This window comes from Chiloscyllium plagiosum, unplaced genomic scaffold, assembly GCF_037043375.1.
Source record: "Chiloscyllium plagiosum isolate Xiang-an unplaced genomic scaffold, Cpla_swu_hap1 HiC_scaffold_41, whole genome shotgun sequence".
NCBI lineage: Eukaryota > Metazoa > Chordata > Chondrichthyes > Orectolobiformes > Hemiscylliidae > Chiloscyllium > Chiloscyllium plagiosum.
The window spans coordinates 42,019,012-42,036,872 of record NW_028270179.1 but is presented as its reverse complement, the minus strand read 5'-3'; the positions used below and the strand labels follow the sequence as shown (position 1 = coordinate 42,036,872).

Sequence of the window (17,861 nt, the reverse complement as noted above, 5' to 3'; positions counted from 1 at the left end):
TGCAAATAGTTGGATGGAGCAGATTTTGTCAGGTGTGTCCAGGAAGGATTCCTGACTCAATATGTAGATAGGCCGACTAGAGGGGAGGCCATATTGAATTTGGTGCTTGGCAATGAGCCAGATCATCGGAGGGAGAGCATTTTGGTGACAGTGATCACAACTCCCTGACCTTTACTATAGTCATGGAGAGGAATAGGAGCAGACAGTGTGGGAAAGTATTTAATTGGGGTAGGGGGAATTACAATATTATCAGGCAGGAACTGTGCAGTGTTACGACACGGGGTAAACCCCTCTGCTAATTTAAACCCGACACACAGATGCTCACCTCGTGCCATAATCTGTTAAAATTCAAGAGGCAAAGAACTATCCCAGAGGTCACTATTTAAAGTAAAATTTAACAATTTTATTCTTTAAGTCCTACAGGGAACATTAAAACAACAGCTATTTCCAACTTCTTTCTCTTAAAGCTATCTTGGATCTCCCACTCTACAATACTGGTCTGATAAAAGCTGAAAATGTGTTGCTGGAAAAGTGCAGCAGGTCAGGCAGCATCCAAGGAGCAGGAGAATCGACGTTTCGGGCATGAGCCCTCCTTCAGGAATCCTGCTCCTTGGATGCTGCCTGACCTGCTGCGCTTTTCCAGCAACACATTTTCAGCTCTGACCTCCAGCATCTGCAGACCTCACTTTCTCCTGGTCTGATAAAAAACCCTGATTAAATTTGCAACAACATTCAACTTTCAAAACCAGCCGTCTCAGAATCTTCTCTTTGTATCTTCCTCTATAGATTTTCCTCTGTCATCTTTTCTTCAGTATTCTGCTTCACAGGTCTCCATATGAAGAGGTTCCCTTCAGACACTTATCCATCTTACAGTCGAGACTTGTTGGTGCTTGGCAGTTCACCCCCTAACTGTACAAAATGTCTGGTTTCATACCCCAAAACATCGGATCATTTCATTGGGTTTGATGTCATCAAAAACATTATATTTCAAATTTGATGTGAGTTTGGTATTTTGGGGCATAATTTACACTGAGTGGCTCAATTTGAATTTGTCTCTGTTCCACAGCAACACAACTATTTGTTTCGACCAAGTGTTAGAATTTTACCTTGTTCAGGACCCTCTGCGCTTTCAGTCAGTCCTTGCTCACTTTTCAATCCTCTTAAAGGAACAGTACACACCTACACCTTCATAACACCTCCCTCTTTAAGAAAAATGAACCATCATAATAACAAGATAGCTTTTTTTCCCTCTATTCTTTAACCACATTACCATAACTTACAGAGAACTTTAATCTAAGTTCATTTTGAACTTCTCACCATATATGTAACATTGGATGAATACCAATCTCATCAGTTAAATCTGCGATAACGCATTTTCTTACGACCTGATTTGAAAGTCTGTAACATGAAACTCCAATGAAATAGTCTCACATTCTTTCTTTCAAGTGTTCCAAGAATGTAAGAGGATTGTGATCCGTGTACAAACCTTCTCCAACACACTGTTCATGATATACACATTAAAATGTTATAAGGCCAGTACCAATCTCAATAATACTTTTTCAATCGTGGAGTATTTCCTCAGGTGGATGCTGAGTTTCTTTGAAAAGTAACCAACTGGCAGTTCGATCCTATCCTCATCTTCCTGTAGCAATACACCTTCAACTCCTCGGTCACTAGCACTGATGGCAACTTTGAAGAGTTTAGAAAAGTTTGGAGTAACTCAAATTGGAGCAGGGGTTCATATTGCTTTTAAATGGTCGAATGCCTCCTGGTATTGTTCTGTCCACCGAAACTTTATGTTCTATCCCAAGAACATCACCTCTGCTTTCGTGAATTCAGTTTTATTTACGTTTATCACCAGTTCTGCTTCTTGTAGTCATTCAACAAGCTCTGCCAACTGATCTTTCCAGATCTTATTAAAGATCACTACATCGTCCAAGTGGACTGTACAGTTTGTTAGCCCAGCTACAACTCTGTTCATGAGTCTTTGGAATGTGGAGGGTGCATTCTTCATTTCAAAGGACATCACTTTGAACTGATATAGCCCATTTGGGGTTACAAACGCAGAAATTTCTTTAGCCGCCTCTGATAAAGGTACCTGCCAGTAACCATGCCGTAAGTCCAACTTGATGGTGTAATTGGCTTGTCCAACTTTCTCGATATAGCCCTCCAATCTCGGTATGGAATAGGAGTCTGATTTTGTAACAGCGTTGACCTTCCGATAATCCACACAAAATCGACAAGTCCCATCCAGTTTGGGAGCTATGATAATCAGCAAACTTCACTCGCTCTGGCTTGGTTCGATGATGTCCTCCTCAAGCATATCCTCCACCTCCATCTGGACCTGTCTGGCTTTGAAAGGATTAAGCCGATAGGGGTGTTGTTTTATTGGAACAGCATTCCTTACGTCTACTTCATGTATAAGAGCATTAGTCCTCCACATCTGATTCCTACATATGTCCTCATGCTGCAGGAACAAACCTTTTAACGGTGTTCTTTGCTCCTGAGACAGATAGCTTATTAATCTATTCCACTCCTCAAGGACTTTTCATTTTTTAACATATTTTCAGGCACCTCAAAATCCACATCATTTGGATTTGATTCCTCACTCTGCGGGGCAGTAACTAACACCTGTTTCTCCATTTCTTTCTCTCTTCGAGTTCTCTGGAGGGGACCTACACATTCATTTATAACCCACATGAAAAAGTACTTTGTTTGTGTACCTTAGCCTGAGTCTTTTGTACCCCTCAGTGACCTCCTGCAGGTAGTATGTCCTGTAACACCTCCTGTCTATGCTAACGGCAACACAATCTGGTACACTTCGGCCCATTTCTCCTCTGCACTAACCTGCCGTGGTCTCCATTTCCACCTTAGGATTCTATCCTTCAGATATGATTTGGAGATGCCGGTGTTGGACTGGGGTGTACAAAGTTAAAAATCACACAACACCATGTTATAGTCCAACAGGTTTAATTGGAAGCACTAGCTTTCGGAGTGACGCTCCTTTATCCACCTGATGATGGAGTGCCGCTCTGAAAGCTAGTGTGCTTCCATTTAAACCTGTTGGACTATAACCTGGTGTTGTGTGATTTTTAACTTTGTCCATTCTTCAGACAATAACCCTCAGTAACATTTTTTGACTCCTTTTCAGTGAATCCATCCACACATATATATCTTTTATCATCTTGTCTTTCTGTTGCAAGTCCCTTAGCCTTTCAGGACTAAACACTTCTGTCTGACCCTCTGCCTGTTCAGGATTTTCCTGCACCATTACATCAAACAGGTTGTCTGCTGACTAAACCTCAATTCCTTAATCTTTCTGTTTAGTTTCTGTTTGGTGCTGTGACTTGTGACTGTGGGATCTGGTTACTACACAGTTTGGGAAAATACTAGGATATTTTTCTTTTAACTCCTCAGTTTCTTGGTCTTATTAGACTTTTTTCTTCGAATCCCTACAGTGTGAAAACAGGCCCCTTGGCCCAACAAGTCCACACTGACCCTCGGAAGAGTATTCCACCCAAACCCATTCCCCAACATTTACCCCTGACTAATGCACCGAACCCACATATCCCTGAACACTATGGGCAATTTAGCATGGCCAATTCACCTACTTTGCACATCTTTTGGATTGTGGGAGGAAACCGGAGCATCCAGAGGAAACCCACGCAGACACAAGGAGAATGTGCAAACTCCACACAGTCACCCAAGGCTGGAATTGAACCCTGGTCCCTGGCGCTGTGAGGCAGCAGTGCTAACCACTGTTCCATTGTGCCACCCAAGAAAAAAACTAAAGGTTTTCCTTGGGCTTCTCCACAACAAAGGGTGTTACTCCCACCTTGGATCCTGCTAAATGATTCCTAAGAACAAACTGGATTCCTGGAACTGACACTTTTACTTCCCCAGTCCAGAGTTGGCACTCCGATCTGATCTTACACAGGTGAACGTCACATTTCTGTCCATCTTTCCACAAATGACCACACTCTCGGGTAACATGTCAGAAAGAGTGCAAATACATTCATCTCTTACTATTAGTGACCGATTAGATCCTGTATCTCTCAAAATTATTACTTCTTGACCTTCTCCCCTTGTTCTTTCTAAGTAAACTTTACCCACAGCGGTGAATTCTTCATAGAGGTCAGGCATTAACTCCATACTCAGCCCCTGCCTAGGCTGGGCACACTCCTTTGGATCCTCGACTGTTTTTGGGGTTTCCTTTACTACTTTCACTAATGGCACTGCCTTAGCTTCTTTTACCACATCTTTTCCCACAGCCTTTCTTTAATGACCAGCACTGTGACTTTACGTGCCCCACCTTATCACAGTGGAAACACCTAAGGCATTTCACCTCCATTCCACCCTCTGGGGCTTCGTTTTTATCCTGTGGTAAACGATTACGAGTGTGTTTTACTCTTTCTTTTGTAGTGTAGGATCTCCCCTTCTTCCAATTTCTATCCCTCACAGGATGGAATTCTTGCCGGAAGCTGAAGTTTGCCTGATGCACCAATGTGTATTCATCTGCCATCTGTGCTACTGTTCTCACTTCTTGAACTTTCTGTTCATCCACATGAATCCTTACCATCTCTGGGAGTGAGTATTTAAACTCCTCCAGCAGAATAATCTCTCTTACAGCCTCATAGGTCTTACCTATTTTTAAGGCCTGCACCCGCAGCTATCAAAATGGCTATGTTTAATTCTTTCAAACTCAACGTAAGTCTGACCTGGTTCCTCTTTTATGTTTCTGAACTGCTGTCTATATGCTTCTGGTACCAACTGATAAGCACTTAAAATAGTCTTTTTGACATCTCCATAATCTCTTAACCCCTCATCTGACAACACTGCAAATACCTCACGAGCTCTGTCTACCAGTTTAGTCAGAACTAGCATTACCCACAAGTTCTCTGACCACTCCATCTGCCTAGCCAATGTTTCAAATGAAATAAAGAAGACTTCAACATCTTTCTCATCAAAATGCAGCAATGTTTTAACATAATTGTACACATCATCACCTTCTCCCTTCATCATCATCCTGTTAACTTGACTTTCCTGACTAACTCACAACTTCTTAAGTTGAAATTCTCTCTCCCTTTCTCTCTCTGTTTTTCCTCTCTCTCTGCTCAGCTAAGAACCTTCTCTCTTTTTTTCCTCTCTCTCCCTATCTCTCTATTTTTCCTCTCTCTCTTTTTCTCCTCTCATGGCTCTTCTTTCCTTTATCTTCTAACTCCATTTGCCTCAATTGCAATTAAAGTTTGTCTAACTCTACTGCACTTGTCTGTTTCTCTGATACACCTAAGTGCCTGACTAAGTCCATTACAATTTCAGCTTTCCTTTTGTCCCTGGTTAAACCCATTCTAACCTATCTGCTAATTCTAAAAGTATGCCCTTCCTCTGTCTTTCTAAACTTTCCTGGCAAATTTGGGAAGCATCTTCAAACCCCAGAACCTCTTCAGCAATGTTAAAAGCCATTTCTCTCACTTTGAATATAACCAACCACAAGTAAAGAAATTAAACAAATTGTCTTTTATTTAAAGATCTGGGACACTAATCGGCAAGTGTTTAAACCTACTGGGATCTTTTGTACCTTAAATCTGTTCAAATCTCAGATTAAATCTGTCTAAACCTGTCCAAATCTATCCAAATCCCAGAACCGAGCCCCAAATTGTTACAACACGGTGGTGAACCCTTCTGTTAATTCAACCAAACACCCAGAAAAGCTCACCTCACCTCACCTCATGATATGTTAAAATATGAGGGTCAGAGAAGTCCCCAAATTCCACTATTTAAAGAAAGTAACATCAATTTTTTTTAAACTCTAAAAGTGAACATTAAAAGAATATTCACAACTCTAAGCCTCTCTTTCTCTTAACTGCTTATTCTCTGCCTCCAACGCTATAACAATATACTGTTCCAACAAAACACTTGTTAAAATTACATCAGCTTAATTTCAAAACCGTACAGCCACTGTCATCGTCGGTGTCTGTCTTCTTCCAGCTGAAGATCTCCCTGGGTTGTCTTCTTTCTTTTACTGTGAATATGTTTGATATTCACAGTACCTTTGATTGAGAGTAATTCCTAATTTCTTGAATCTGTTTTGATGGCAGTTGCTCTGTCATTTTTCTATCCCCAACTTCGGATTGTCACATTGGTTCAATGTTGGCAAAACAATAAATTCAAACTCAATTGGGTTTTAGTATCCTGAGGCATAATTCAAACTGATTGATTAAATTCAAATTGTTGTCAAAACAGCAACAAAACTCTGGTATCCCTTTCACAGCTGTGTGTTACATACTTTCAGTTTTCCAGTACCTCTGAGACTGCTCTTGTTAGCTCTCAGTGCAGAATAGCATTCATTCTCCATTAAAGGTACAGTACACGCTTTCAACTTCATAACATTAGACAAACTGCCAAAAATAAAACCGAATCAAACCAGAGAAAAGCTGAGCTGGGGGAACTGGCCATTCCCCTTTCATTGCACAAGTGGTTTTTTTAAACTTGTTAGCCTTTTACCTGAGGCAGTATCTGTTGCCTATCCAAACTGGCCCTGAAACCCATCCTAGCCAGACGTTTAGGAATTGCTGCTTTCATGACCTCTCTGAAAAGAAAAGCCAAGGACAACAGAACCTTGTTAAAGGAGCAGCATCGTCACTCGATAGAGGTCGACAAGAGATGAGAGGCAGAGACAGAGTGGATAGCTAGAGACTTTTACCCAGGGCTATCATGAAGGGACATAATTTTAAGGTGATTGGAGGAAGTTTCAGGGGAAATGTCAGAGGTAAGTTCTTTGCACAGAAAGTGGTGGGCGTGTGGAATGCACTGCCAGCAGTGATTGTAGAGTCTGACAGATTAGGGACATGGGATGCTAGTAAAATGTAGGGTACATAGGTTAGTTTTATCTTGGAAAGAAGGCTGCCACAACGTCAAGGGCCAAAGGGCCTGTACCGTGTTGTACTGCTCTATGTTCCATGCAATGACACAGTGATATCAACAAGTTTCATCCCAACATCAGACATAACATGGACTCCTCTTTAGTATCTGTCTCATTCTTGGAAACATTCATCTCCATCAAGAACGGGCACCTCATTACCTCACTCTACCGCAAACCCATGGATAATCTCACAATGCTGCACTTCTCTATATTAGAACAGCCATCCCCTACGGACAAGCCCTACACATACACAGCATCTGTTCAGATGAGGGAGAATGCGACAGACACCTGAAGGTGCAGAAGGACACCCTCATAAGGACCGAGTACAATGCTCAACTCATCCATCGTCAGTTCTGAGATGCCACAGCGAGAAAGTGTATTGACCTCCTCAGGAGACAGACATGGGATACGACCAATAGGGTACCCTTCGATGTCCAGTTCTTCATGGGAGCGGAGAAACTACATCATGTCGATTGGGTTGGGATATCTGGTCGGTATGGACGGGTTGGACCAAAGGGTCTGTATCCATGCTTTACATCTCTATGACTCTATGTTCTTCGCAGCCTGCAATACATTATCAATGAGGACGAGCACCTCACCAAACCTTCTCTACGCCTTCAATTCTCACCTTCAAACAACCGCCAACCTTAAACCGACCACCGTTCGCAGCAAACTGCCCAGCCTTCAGGACAACATTGACCACAACACCGTATAACCCTGTCACGGCAACCACTGCAAGATGTACAAAGTTAACGATCACACAACACCAGGTTATATTCCAACAGGTTTATTTGGAAGCACTAGCTTTCAGAGTGCTGTTCCTTCATCAGGTGGTTGTGGAGGACACAATTGTAAGACACAGAAATTATGGGAAAAGTTTACAGTATGATGCAACTGAAATTATACATTGAAAAAGACCTTGATTTCTTGATTGTTTGTTAAGTCTCCCATCTGTTAGAGTGACCATGTCAGTTTCACTTCTTTCACATGTAAGTCGCGAAACTTGTTAAAAAAGTTACATTCTCAGGTGAACTTTAACTACTGGTGTCAGCCTAGATAATGCGATGAAGGTGTTAGCCCCCTGTGTAATGTTGTCTGTGCGATAATGTTTAGACTGATTCTAGCAGCATGGTGGCACAGTGGTTAGCAATGCTGCCTCGCAGCGCCAGAGACCCGGGATCAATTCCCGCCTCAGGCGACTGACTGTGTGGAGTTTGCACATTCTCCCCGTGTCTGCGTGGGTTTCCTCCGGGTGCTCCGGTTTCCTCCCACAGTCCAAAGATGTGCAGGTTAGATGAATTGGCCATGTTAAATTGTCCGTAGTGTTAGGTAAGGGGTAAATGTAGGGGTAGGGGTAGGGGTATGGGTGGTTTGCGCTTCGGCGGGTCGGTGTGGACTTGTTGGGCCGAAGGGCCTGTTTCCACACTGTAAAGTAATCTAATCTAATCTAATCTAAAAAATGATTTAACAGGGATTCATGCAGTTTTTGAGAAAAGTACAATGTAACTCTGCAAGTACAAATTCACTCCACAAATGTGTGTGTGAGTGTGTGTGTGGGGGGGGGGGGGGGGGGGGAGGTTGTGAGTGTCTGTGTGAGAGAGAGTGTATGTGTATGTGTGTAAATGTAAAGGGTCTAAGTCTGTGAGAGGGTGCATGTGAGAGTGTGGAAGTATGTGTGTCTGTTGGAGTGAGTGAGTGAGTGAGTGAGTGAGTGAGTGTGTGTGTGTGTGTGTGTGTGGAGGGGGCGGGGGGGAGGTTGTGAGTGTCTGTGTGAGAGAGAGAGTGTATGTGTATGTGTGTAAATGTAAAGGGTCTAAGTCTGTGAGAGGGTGCATGTGAGAGTGTGGAAGTATGTGTGTCTGTTGGAGTGAGTGAGTGAGTGAGTGAGTGAGTGAGTGTGTGTGTGTGTGTGTGTGTGTGTGGAGGGGGCGGGGGGGAGGTTGTGAGTGTCTGTGTGAGAGAGAGAGTGTATGTGTATGTGTGTAAATGTAAAGGGTCTAAGTCTGTGAGAGGGTGCATGTGAGAGTGTGGAAGTATGTGTGTCTGTTGGAGTGAGTGAGTGAGTGAGTGAGTGTGTGTGTGTAGTGCATGGTGGTCACCTGTAATGTGAGGGCATCCCTGTGGGTACCAAACTTAGCTATCAGCCTCTGCTCGGCCACTTTTCACTGCTGCCTGTCCCAAAGTCCGCATTGGAGGATGGTCACCCGAAGGTCCGGGGTCGAATGTCCCAGACTGCTGAAGTGTTCTCCAAATAGACGGGAACACTCCTGGCTGGTGATTATTGTGTGGTGCACATTCATCTGTTGCAGTAGCCCCTGCTCAGTTGCACCAATGTACCATCCCTCAGAGCATCCTTGCCTGCAGGGTATGTGATATACAATGTTGGCTGAGTCACCTGTAGTGTCACGTGAAGCCAAGGTCCCAATTAAGGCCATAGGTGAAAGTGGGTACTGCACATGGGAGGTGTCCCCACACATAAAGGTGGTATCCATGTCGACACTCTGACACGTATTGCAGCACCTACCGTGACAGGGTTGTCTCCAAATCATGACTGCAAGACGTGTCAGAGTATCGACATGGATACCACCATTACATGTGGGGATACCACCCACCATGTACACAGGTATTCATGTGACTCAGCCAACATTGTATATTTCATACCCTGCGGGCAAGGATGCCCTGAGGGATGGTACATTGGTGAGACCAAACAGATGCTACGACAATGTAATAATCGCCAGACAGGAGTGTTCCCTCCCAGTCAGGGGAACACTTCAGCAGGTGGGGACATTTGGCCTTGGACCTTCGGGTGACCATCCTCCAAGGTGGACTTCAGGATAGGCAACAATGCAGAGTGGCTGAGCAGAGGCTGATAGCCAAGTTCAGTACCCATGGGGATGGTCTTAACTGGAGTCAAGATTAGAGTGGTGCTGGAAAAGAACAGCAGGTCAGGCAGCATCCAAGGAGCAGGAAAACTGACGTTTCGGGCAGGAGCCTTCATCACCTCCTCGGATGCTGCCTGACCTGCTGTGCTTTTCCAGCACCACTCTAATCTTGACTCTAATCTCTAGCATCTGCTGTACCCACTTTCGCCTATGGCCTTAACTGGGACTTTGGCTTCATGTGACACTACAGGTGATCCCATTGTACTACACAATCTCTCTCACACACACGCGAGCACACACACACTCTCACTCTCACGTACACACACACACAAACACACTCTCGCCGCTTCCCCCACAACACACACACACACACACACAAACACTCTCTCTCTATCTCTCTCTTCCCCCTTCACCCACACACACACACTCGCACTCTCAGATGCGCACACACTCACACATAAATAAGTCAATGGGGCAAATTTGCATTTACAGAATAGTATTTGCAGATACATTCTATTTTGTTCAAAAAACACATTTGTAGGCACTCACTCCTAGTTTGGAAATAAAACTAGTCAGGGTTGAAATACAGGCAGTCTCTAACCTCACACCTTTAATGCATTGCCTGAGCTGAGATGTCACTTTTCTTGGGAATATGACTTGAAAGAAATTCTGGCATTTACATATTAATGAATCAAAACCTGTATCCTCAATTTAAAAGACTAAAGATTTAACAGCATTCTTGGTTTGTTCAATATTTCTCATCAGTTGTATGACACTAATCATTTGCTATAAATTCTGTGTCCTGTCCCACTAGCTACCTGTCAAAAGAGCAGCGCTCCGAAAGCTTGTACTTCCAAATAAACCTGTTGGACTATAAACTGGTGTTGTGAGACTTTTAACCATTTTTTTTGACTTACCTGTTGATTGATGAAACTTTCAAACTCTTTCAGTTTCTTCTGCCTCAGTTTCTCGATTGCGGAGGTGAATGTATTCCCGTGTGATATGCAGAAGTTCTCAATCATCTCATTCAGATGTTCCTTCAATTGAGTGACCTCCTTCTCACTCTCCCCCTCACTCAGCAACAGATGTGACTGGAAATCCCTGATCAGCTCACAGGCCTTTTTATCCAGACACTTCCTCATCGATGCTGGAGTGGTCTTCAGTATCACCATGATATCCTCATTACCCCGATGCTGAAATCAACACACACGGATTAGCTCAGACCTCTTTATTAAACACGCCCAGGGACAGAGACAGCACGGGGTTAGATACAGAGTAAAGCTCCCTCTACACTGTCCCCATCAAACACACCCAGGGACAGGGACAGCACGGGGTTAGATACAGAGTAAAGCTCCCTCTACACTGTCCCCCCATCAAACACTCCCAGGGACAGGGACAGCACGGGGTTAGATACAGAGTAAAGCTCCCTGTACACTGTCCCCCCATCAAACACTCCCAGGGATAGGGACAGCACGGGGTTAGATATAGAGTAAAGCTCCCTCTGCACTGTCCCCCCATCAAACACTCCCAGGGACAGGGACAGCACGGGGTTAGATAGAGAGTAAAGGTCCCTCTACATTGTCCCCCCATCAAACACTCCCAGGGACAGGGACAGCACGGGGTTAGATACAAAGTACAGCTCCTTCTACACTGTCCCCCCATCCCAGGGACAGAGACAGCACGGGGTTAGACACAGAGAAAAGATCCCTCTACACTATCCCCCGATCAAACACTCCCAGGGACAGGGACAGCACCGAGTTAGATACAGAGTAAAGTTCCCTCTACACTGTTCCCCCCATCAAACACTCCCAGGGACAGGGACACCACGGGGTTAGATACGAAATAAAGCTCCCTCTACACTGTCCCCCCATCATACACTCCCAGAGACAGGGACAGCACGGGGTTAGATACAGAGAAAAGCGCCTTCTACACTGTCCCACCATCAAACACTCCCAGGGACAGGGACAGCACGGGGTTAGATACAGAGAAAAGCGCCTTCTACACTGTCCCCTCATCAAACACTCCCAGGGACAGGGACAGCACAGAGTTAGATTCAGAGAAAAGCGCCTTCTACACTGTCCCACCATCAAACACTCCCAGGGACAGGGACAGCACGGGGTTAGATACAGAGAAAAGCGCCTTCTACACTGTCCCTCCATCATACACTCCCAGGGACAGGGACAGCACAGAGTTAGATACAGAGTAAAGCTGCCTCTACACTGTCCCCCGCCATCCCAGGGATAAGGACAGCACAGGGTTAGATACAGAGTAAAGCATTCCTCTACAGTGTCACCCATCAAACACTCCCAGGGACAGGGACAGCACGGTCTTAGACACAGAGTAAAGCTCCCTCTACACTGTCCCATAGAACATAGAATAATACAGCACCGAACACGCTCTTTGGCCCACGATGTTGTGCTGAACATTTGTCCTAGCTTGAGCACCCATCCATGTACCTATCCAATTGCCGCTTAAAGGTCACCAAAGATTCTGACTCTACCACTCCCACAGGCAGCGCTTTCCATGCCCCCACCACTCTCTGGGTAAAGAACCCATCCCTGACATCTCCCCTATACCTTCCACCCTTCACCTTAAATTTATGTCCCCCTGTAACACTCTGTTGTACCCGGGGAAAAAGTTTCTGACTGTCTACTCTATCTGTTCCCCTGATCATCTTATAAACCTCTATCAAGTCACCCCTCATCCTTCACCGTTCCAACGAGAAAAGGCCGAGCACTCTCAACCTATCCTCGTACGATAGGGACAGCACGGGGTTAGATACAGAGTCAAGCTCTCTCTACACTATTCCCCATCAACCACTCCAAGGACAGAGACAGCAAAGGGCTATATACAGAGTGAAGCTCCCTCCACACTGTCCACCCCATCAGACACGACCAGGATAGGGACAGTATGGGATTAGATTCAGAGTAAACCTCCCTCGGCACTGTCCCCAAATCAAACACTCCGAGGATGTGGACAGCACAGGGTCAGACACAGAGTAAAGCTCCCTCGACACAGGGCCCCATCAAAACCTCCAAGGACAGGGACAGCAGGGGTTAGGTACAGAGTAATCCCTCCTCTGCACTGTCCCCCATTCCAGGGAGAGCAGGGAGTTAGAGACAGAGTAAAGCTCCCTCTATACTGTAGATCCCAGCAAACACGCCCAGGAAAGGGACATCACAGGGCTAGGTACAGAGTAAAACTTCTTCTACACTGTTCCCCATCAAACACTCCCAGAGACAGCACGGGGTTAGATACAGAGTAAAGGTCCCTCTACACTGTCCCCCCATCAAACACTCCCAGGGACAGGGACAGCACGGGGTTAGATACAGAGTAAAGCTCCCTCTACACTGTCCCCCATCCCAGCGAGAGCACGGGGTTAGATACGGAGTAAAGCTAAATCTATACTGTCCCCAACATCCCAGGACACGGACAGCACGGGGTTAGATACAGAGTAAAGCTCCCTCTACACTGTCCCCCATCAAACACTCTCAGGGACAGGGACAGCACGGGGTTAGATACAGAGTAAAGCTCCCTCTACACTGTCCCCCATCAAACACTCCCAGGGACAGGGACAGCATGGGGTTAGATACAGAGTAAAGCTCCCTCTACACTGTCCTCCCATCAAACACTCCCAGGGACAGGGACAGCACGGGGTTAGATACAGAGTAAAGCTCCCTCTGCACTGTCCCCCTCATCAAACACTCCCAGGGACAGGGACAGAACGGGGTTAGATACAGAGTAAAGCTCCCTCTACACTGTCCTCCCATCAAACACTCCCAGGACAGGGACAACACGGGGTTAGATACAGAGTAAAGCTCCCTCTACACTGTCCCCCCATCAAACACTCCCAGGGACAGGGACAGCACGGGGTTAGATACAGAGTAAAGCTCCCTCTACACTGTCCTCCCATCAAACACTCCCAGGGACAGGGACAGCACGGGGTTAGATACAGAGTAAAGCTCCCTCTACACTGTCCCCCATCCCAGCGAGAGCACGGGGTTAGATACGGAGTAAAGCTAAATCTATACTGTCCCCACCATCCCAGGACACGGACAGCACGGGGTTAGATACAGAGTAAAGCTCCCTCTACACTGTCACCCCCCAACAAACACTCCCAGGGACAGGGACAGCACGGGGTTAGATACAGAGTAAAGCTCCCTCTGCACTGTCCCCCTCATCAAACACTCCCAGGGACAGGGACAGCACGGGGTTAGATACAGAGTAAAGCTCCCTCTACACTGTCCCCCCATCAAACACTCCCAGGGACAGGGACAGCACGGGGTCAGATACAGAGTAAAGCTCCCTCTGCACTGTCCCCCTCATCAAACACTCCCAGGGACAGGGACAGCACGGGGTTAGATACAGAGTAAAGCTCCCTCTACACTGTCCCCCTCATCAAACACTGACAGGACAGGGACAGCACGAGGTTAGATACAGAGTAAAGCTGCCTCTACACTGTCCCCCCCATCAAACACTCCCAGGGACACGGACAGCACGGGGTTAGATACAGAGTAAAGCTCCCTCTACACTGTCCCCACCATCAAACACTCCCAGGGACACGGACAGCATAGGGTTAGATACAGAGTAAAGCTCCCTCTACACTGTCCTCCCATCAAACACTCCCAGGACACGGACAGCACGGGGTTAGATACGGAGTAAAGCTCCCTCTACACTGTCCCCAATCCCAGCGAGAGCACGGGGTTAGATACGGAGTAAAGCTAAATCTATACTGTCCCCACCATCCCAGGACACGGACAGCACGGGGTTAGATACAGAGTAAAGCTCCCTCTACACTGTCCCCCCATCAAACACTCCCAGGGACAGGGACAGCACAGGGTTAGATACAGAGTAAAGCTCCCTCTACACTGTCCCCCCATCAAACATCCCAGGGACAGGGACAGCACGGGGTTAGATACAGAGTAAAGCTCCCTCTACACTGTTCCCCCATCAAACACTCCCAGGGACAGGGACAGCACGGGGTTAGATACGGAGTAAAGCTTCCTCTACACTGTCCCCCATCCCAGCGAGAGCACGGGGTTAGATACGGAGTAAAGCTAAATCTATACTGTCCCCACCATCCCAGGACACGAACAGCACGGGGTTAGATACAGAGTAAAGCTCCCTCTATACTGTCCCCCCATCAAACACTCCCAGAACAGGGACAGCACAGGGTTAGATACAGAGTAAAGCTCACTCTACACTGACCCCCATCAATCATTCCCACAGACAGTGTGAGCTCGGTGTTAGATACAGAGTTATGGTCCCTCTACACTGACCCCCATCCCAGGGACAGCACGGGGTGAGATACAGAGTAAAGCTCCCGCTACACTGTCCCCACCAACCCAGGACAGGGACAGCACAGGGGAAGAGACAGAGTAAAACTCCCTCTACACTGTCCCCCATCAAACACCCCCAGGACAGGGACAGCACAGGGTTAGATACAGAGTAAAGCTCCCTCGACACTGTACCCCCCATCAAACACGCCCAGGACAGGGGCAGCATGGAGTTAGATAGAGAGTAAAGCTCCCTCTGCACTGTCCCCCCAACAAACACTCACAGGACAGTAGCAGCACGGGGTTAGAAGTAGAGTAAAGCTCTCTCTACACTGTCCCCCAACAAACACTCCCAGGAAAATCATGTCTCACAAACTTGATTGAGGTTTTTGAAGAAGTAACAAAGAAGATTGATGAGGGTAGAGCAATAGATGGGAACTATATGGACTTCAGTAAGGCATTCGACAAGGTTCCCCATGGGAGACTGATTAGCAAGGTCAGATCTCATGGAATACAGGGGGAACTAGCCATTTGGATACAGAACTGGCTCAAAGGTAGAAGACAAAGGGCGGTAGTGGAGGGTTGTTCTTCACACTGGAGGCCTATGACCAGCGGAGTGCCACAAGGATCAGTGCTGGCCCCTCTACCTTTTGTCATTTATATAAATGATTGCTGCCAGAGGATGAGGTGGAGGCTGGTACAATTGCAATATTTAAGAGGCATTTGGATGGGTATATGAACAGGAAGGGTTTGGTAGGATATGGGCCGGGTGCTGGCAGGTGGGACTGGATTGGGTTGGGATATCTGGTCAGCATGGACGGGATGGACCGAAGGGTCTGTTTCCATGCTGTACATTTCTATGACTCTATGACAGGGGCAGCATGGGGTTAGATACAGAGTAATGGTCCCTCTACACTGTCCCCCATCCCAGGGACAGTACGGGGTTAGATATAGAGTAAAGCTCTCCCTACACTGTCCCCCAGCAAAGAGTGTTCAGGACAGGGACAGCATGGGGTTGGATACAGAGTAAAGTTATCTCCACTTATGCCTGGACCAAATCCTCGTAGGACAGGGACAGCATGGAGCTAGATACAGAGTAATGGTCCCACTACGCTGTCCCCCATCCCAAGGAAAGCACGGGGTTAGATACAGCGTAAAGTTCCATCTGCAATGTATCCCATCAAACACGCCCAGGACATGGGCAGCACGGGGTTAGATACAGAGAAAAGCTCCATCCACACTGTACCCCCATCAAACACTCACAGGACAGGAGCAGCACGGGATTAGATACAGAGTAATGGTCTCTCTACACTGTCCCCCACCCCAGGGAAAGCACGGGGTTAGACAAAGCATAAAGTTCCATCTACACTGTCCCCTCATCAAACACTCCCAGGGCAGGGGCAGCACGGGATGAGATACAGAGTAAAGCTACCTCTATACTGTTCCCCCATCCCAGCGAGAGCACGGGGTGAGATACAGTGTATAGATACAATGTAAAGCTAAATCTACACTGATCCCCCCATCAAACACTCCCAGGGACAGGGACAGCATGGGATTAGATACAGAGTAAAGCTCCCTCTACACTGTCCCCCACCCCAGGGAAAGCACGGGGTTAGACAAAGCATAAAGTTCCATCTACACTGTCCCCCCATCAAACACTCCCAGGGCAGGGGCAGCACAGGGTTAGATACAGAGTAAAGCTCTCTCTACACTGACCCCCATCAAACACGCCCAGGGACAGGGACAGCACGGGGTTAGATACAGAGTAAAGCTCCCTCTACACTGACCCCCATCAAACACGCCCAGGGACAGGGACAGCATGGGGTTAGATACAGAGTAAAGCTCTCTCTACACTGACCCCCATCAAACACTCCCAGGGACAAGGACAGCACAGGGTTAGATACAGAGTAAAGCTCCCTCTACACTCTCCCCCCATCAAACACTCCCAGGGACAGGGACAGCATGGGGTTAGATACAGAGTAAAGCTCCCTCTACACTGTCCCCTTTAAACACTCCCAGGACAGGGACAGCACAGGGTTAGATACAGAGTAAAGCTCCCTCTACACTGTCCCCCCATCAAACACTCCCAGGGACAGGGACAGCACAGGGTTAGATACAGAGTAAAGCTCTCTCTACACTGACCCCCATCAAACACGCCCAGGGACAGGGACAGCACGGGGTTAGATACAGAGTAAAGCTCCCTCTACACTGACCCCCATCAAACACGCCCAGGGACAGGGACAGCATGGGGTTAGATGCAGAGTAAAGCTCTCTCTACACTGACCCCCATCAAACACTCCCAGGGACAAGGACAGCACAGGGTTAGATACAGAGTAAAGCTCCCTCTACACTCTCCCCCCATCAAACACTCCCAGGGACAGGGACAGCATGGGGTTAGATACAGAGTAAAGCTCCCTCTACACTGTCCCCTTTAAACACTCCCAGGACAGGGACAGCACAGGGTTAGATACAGAGTAAAGCTCCCTCTACACTGTCCCCCCATCAAACACTCCCAGGGACAGGGACAGCACAGGGTTAGATACAGAGTAAAGCTCTCTCTACACTGTCCCCCCATCAAACACTCCCAGGGACAGGGACAGCATGGGGTTAGATACAGAGTAAAGCTCCCTCTACACTGTCCCCCATCCCAGCGAGAGCACGGGGTTAGATACAGAGTAAAGCTCTCTCTACACTGTCACCCCATCAAACACTCCCAGGGACAGTGACAGCACGGGGTTAGATACAGAGTAAAGCTCCCTCTACACTGTCACCCCATCAAAC

The 17,861-nt window shown here is 46.9% G+C and overlaps 1 protein-coding gene across 9 annotated transcripts in view; it reads right to left on the bottom strand.

Annotated features, from left to right (window-relative positions):
* Positions 1–17,861, bottom strand: part of LOC122544759 (uncharacterized) — a 144,553-nt gene that overhangs the window by 19,251 nt on the left and 107,441 nt on the right. For all 9 annotated transcript variants that reach the window (XM_087981846.1, XM_087981849.1, XM_087981851.1 and 6 more), the window contains one exon: positions 10,722–10,997. In XM_087981846.1, coding sequence (XP_087837972.1) covers positions 10,722–10,997 — 276 coding nt within the window. The remainder of the gene's footprint in view (positions 1–10,721; positions 10,998–17,861) is intronic.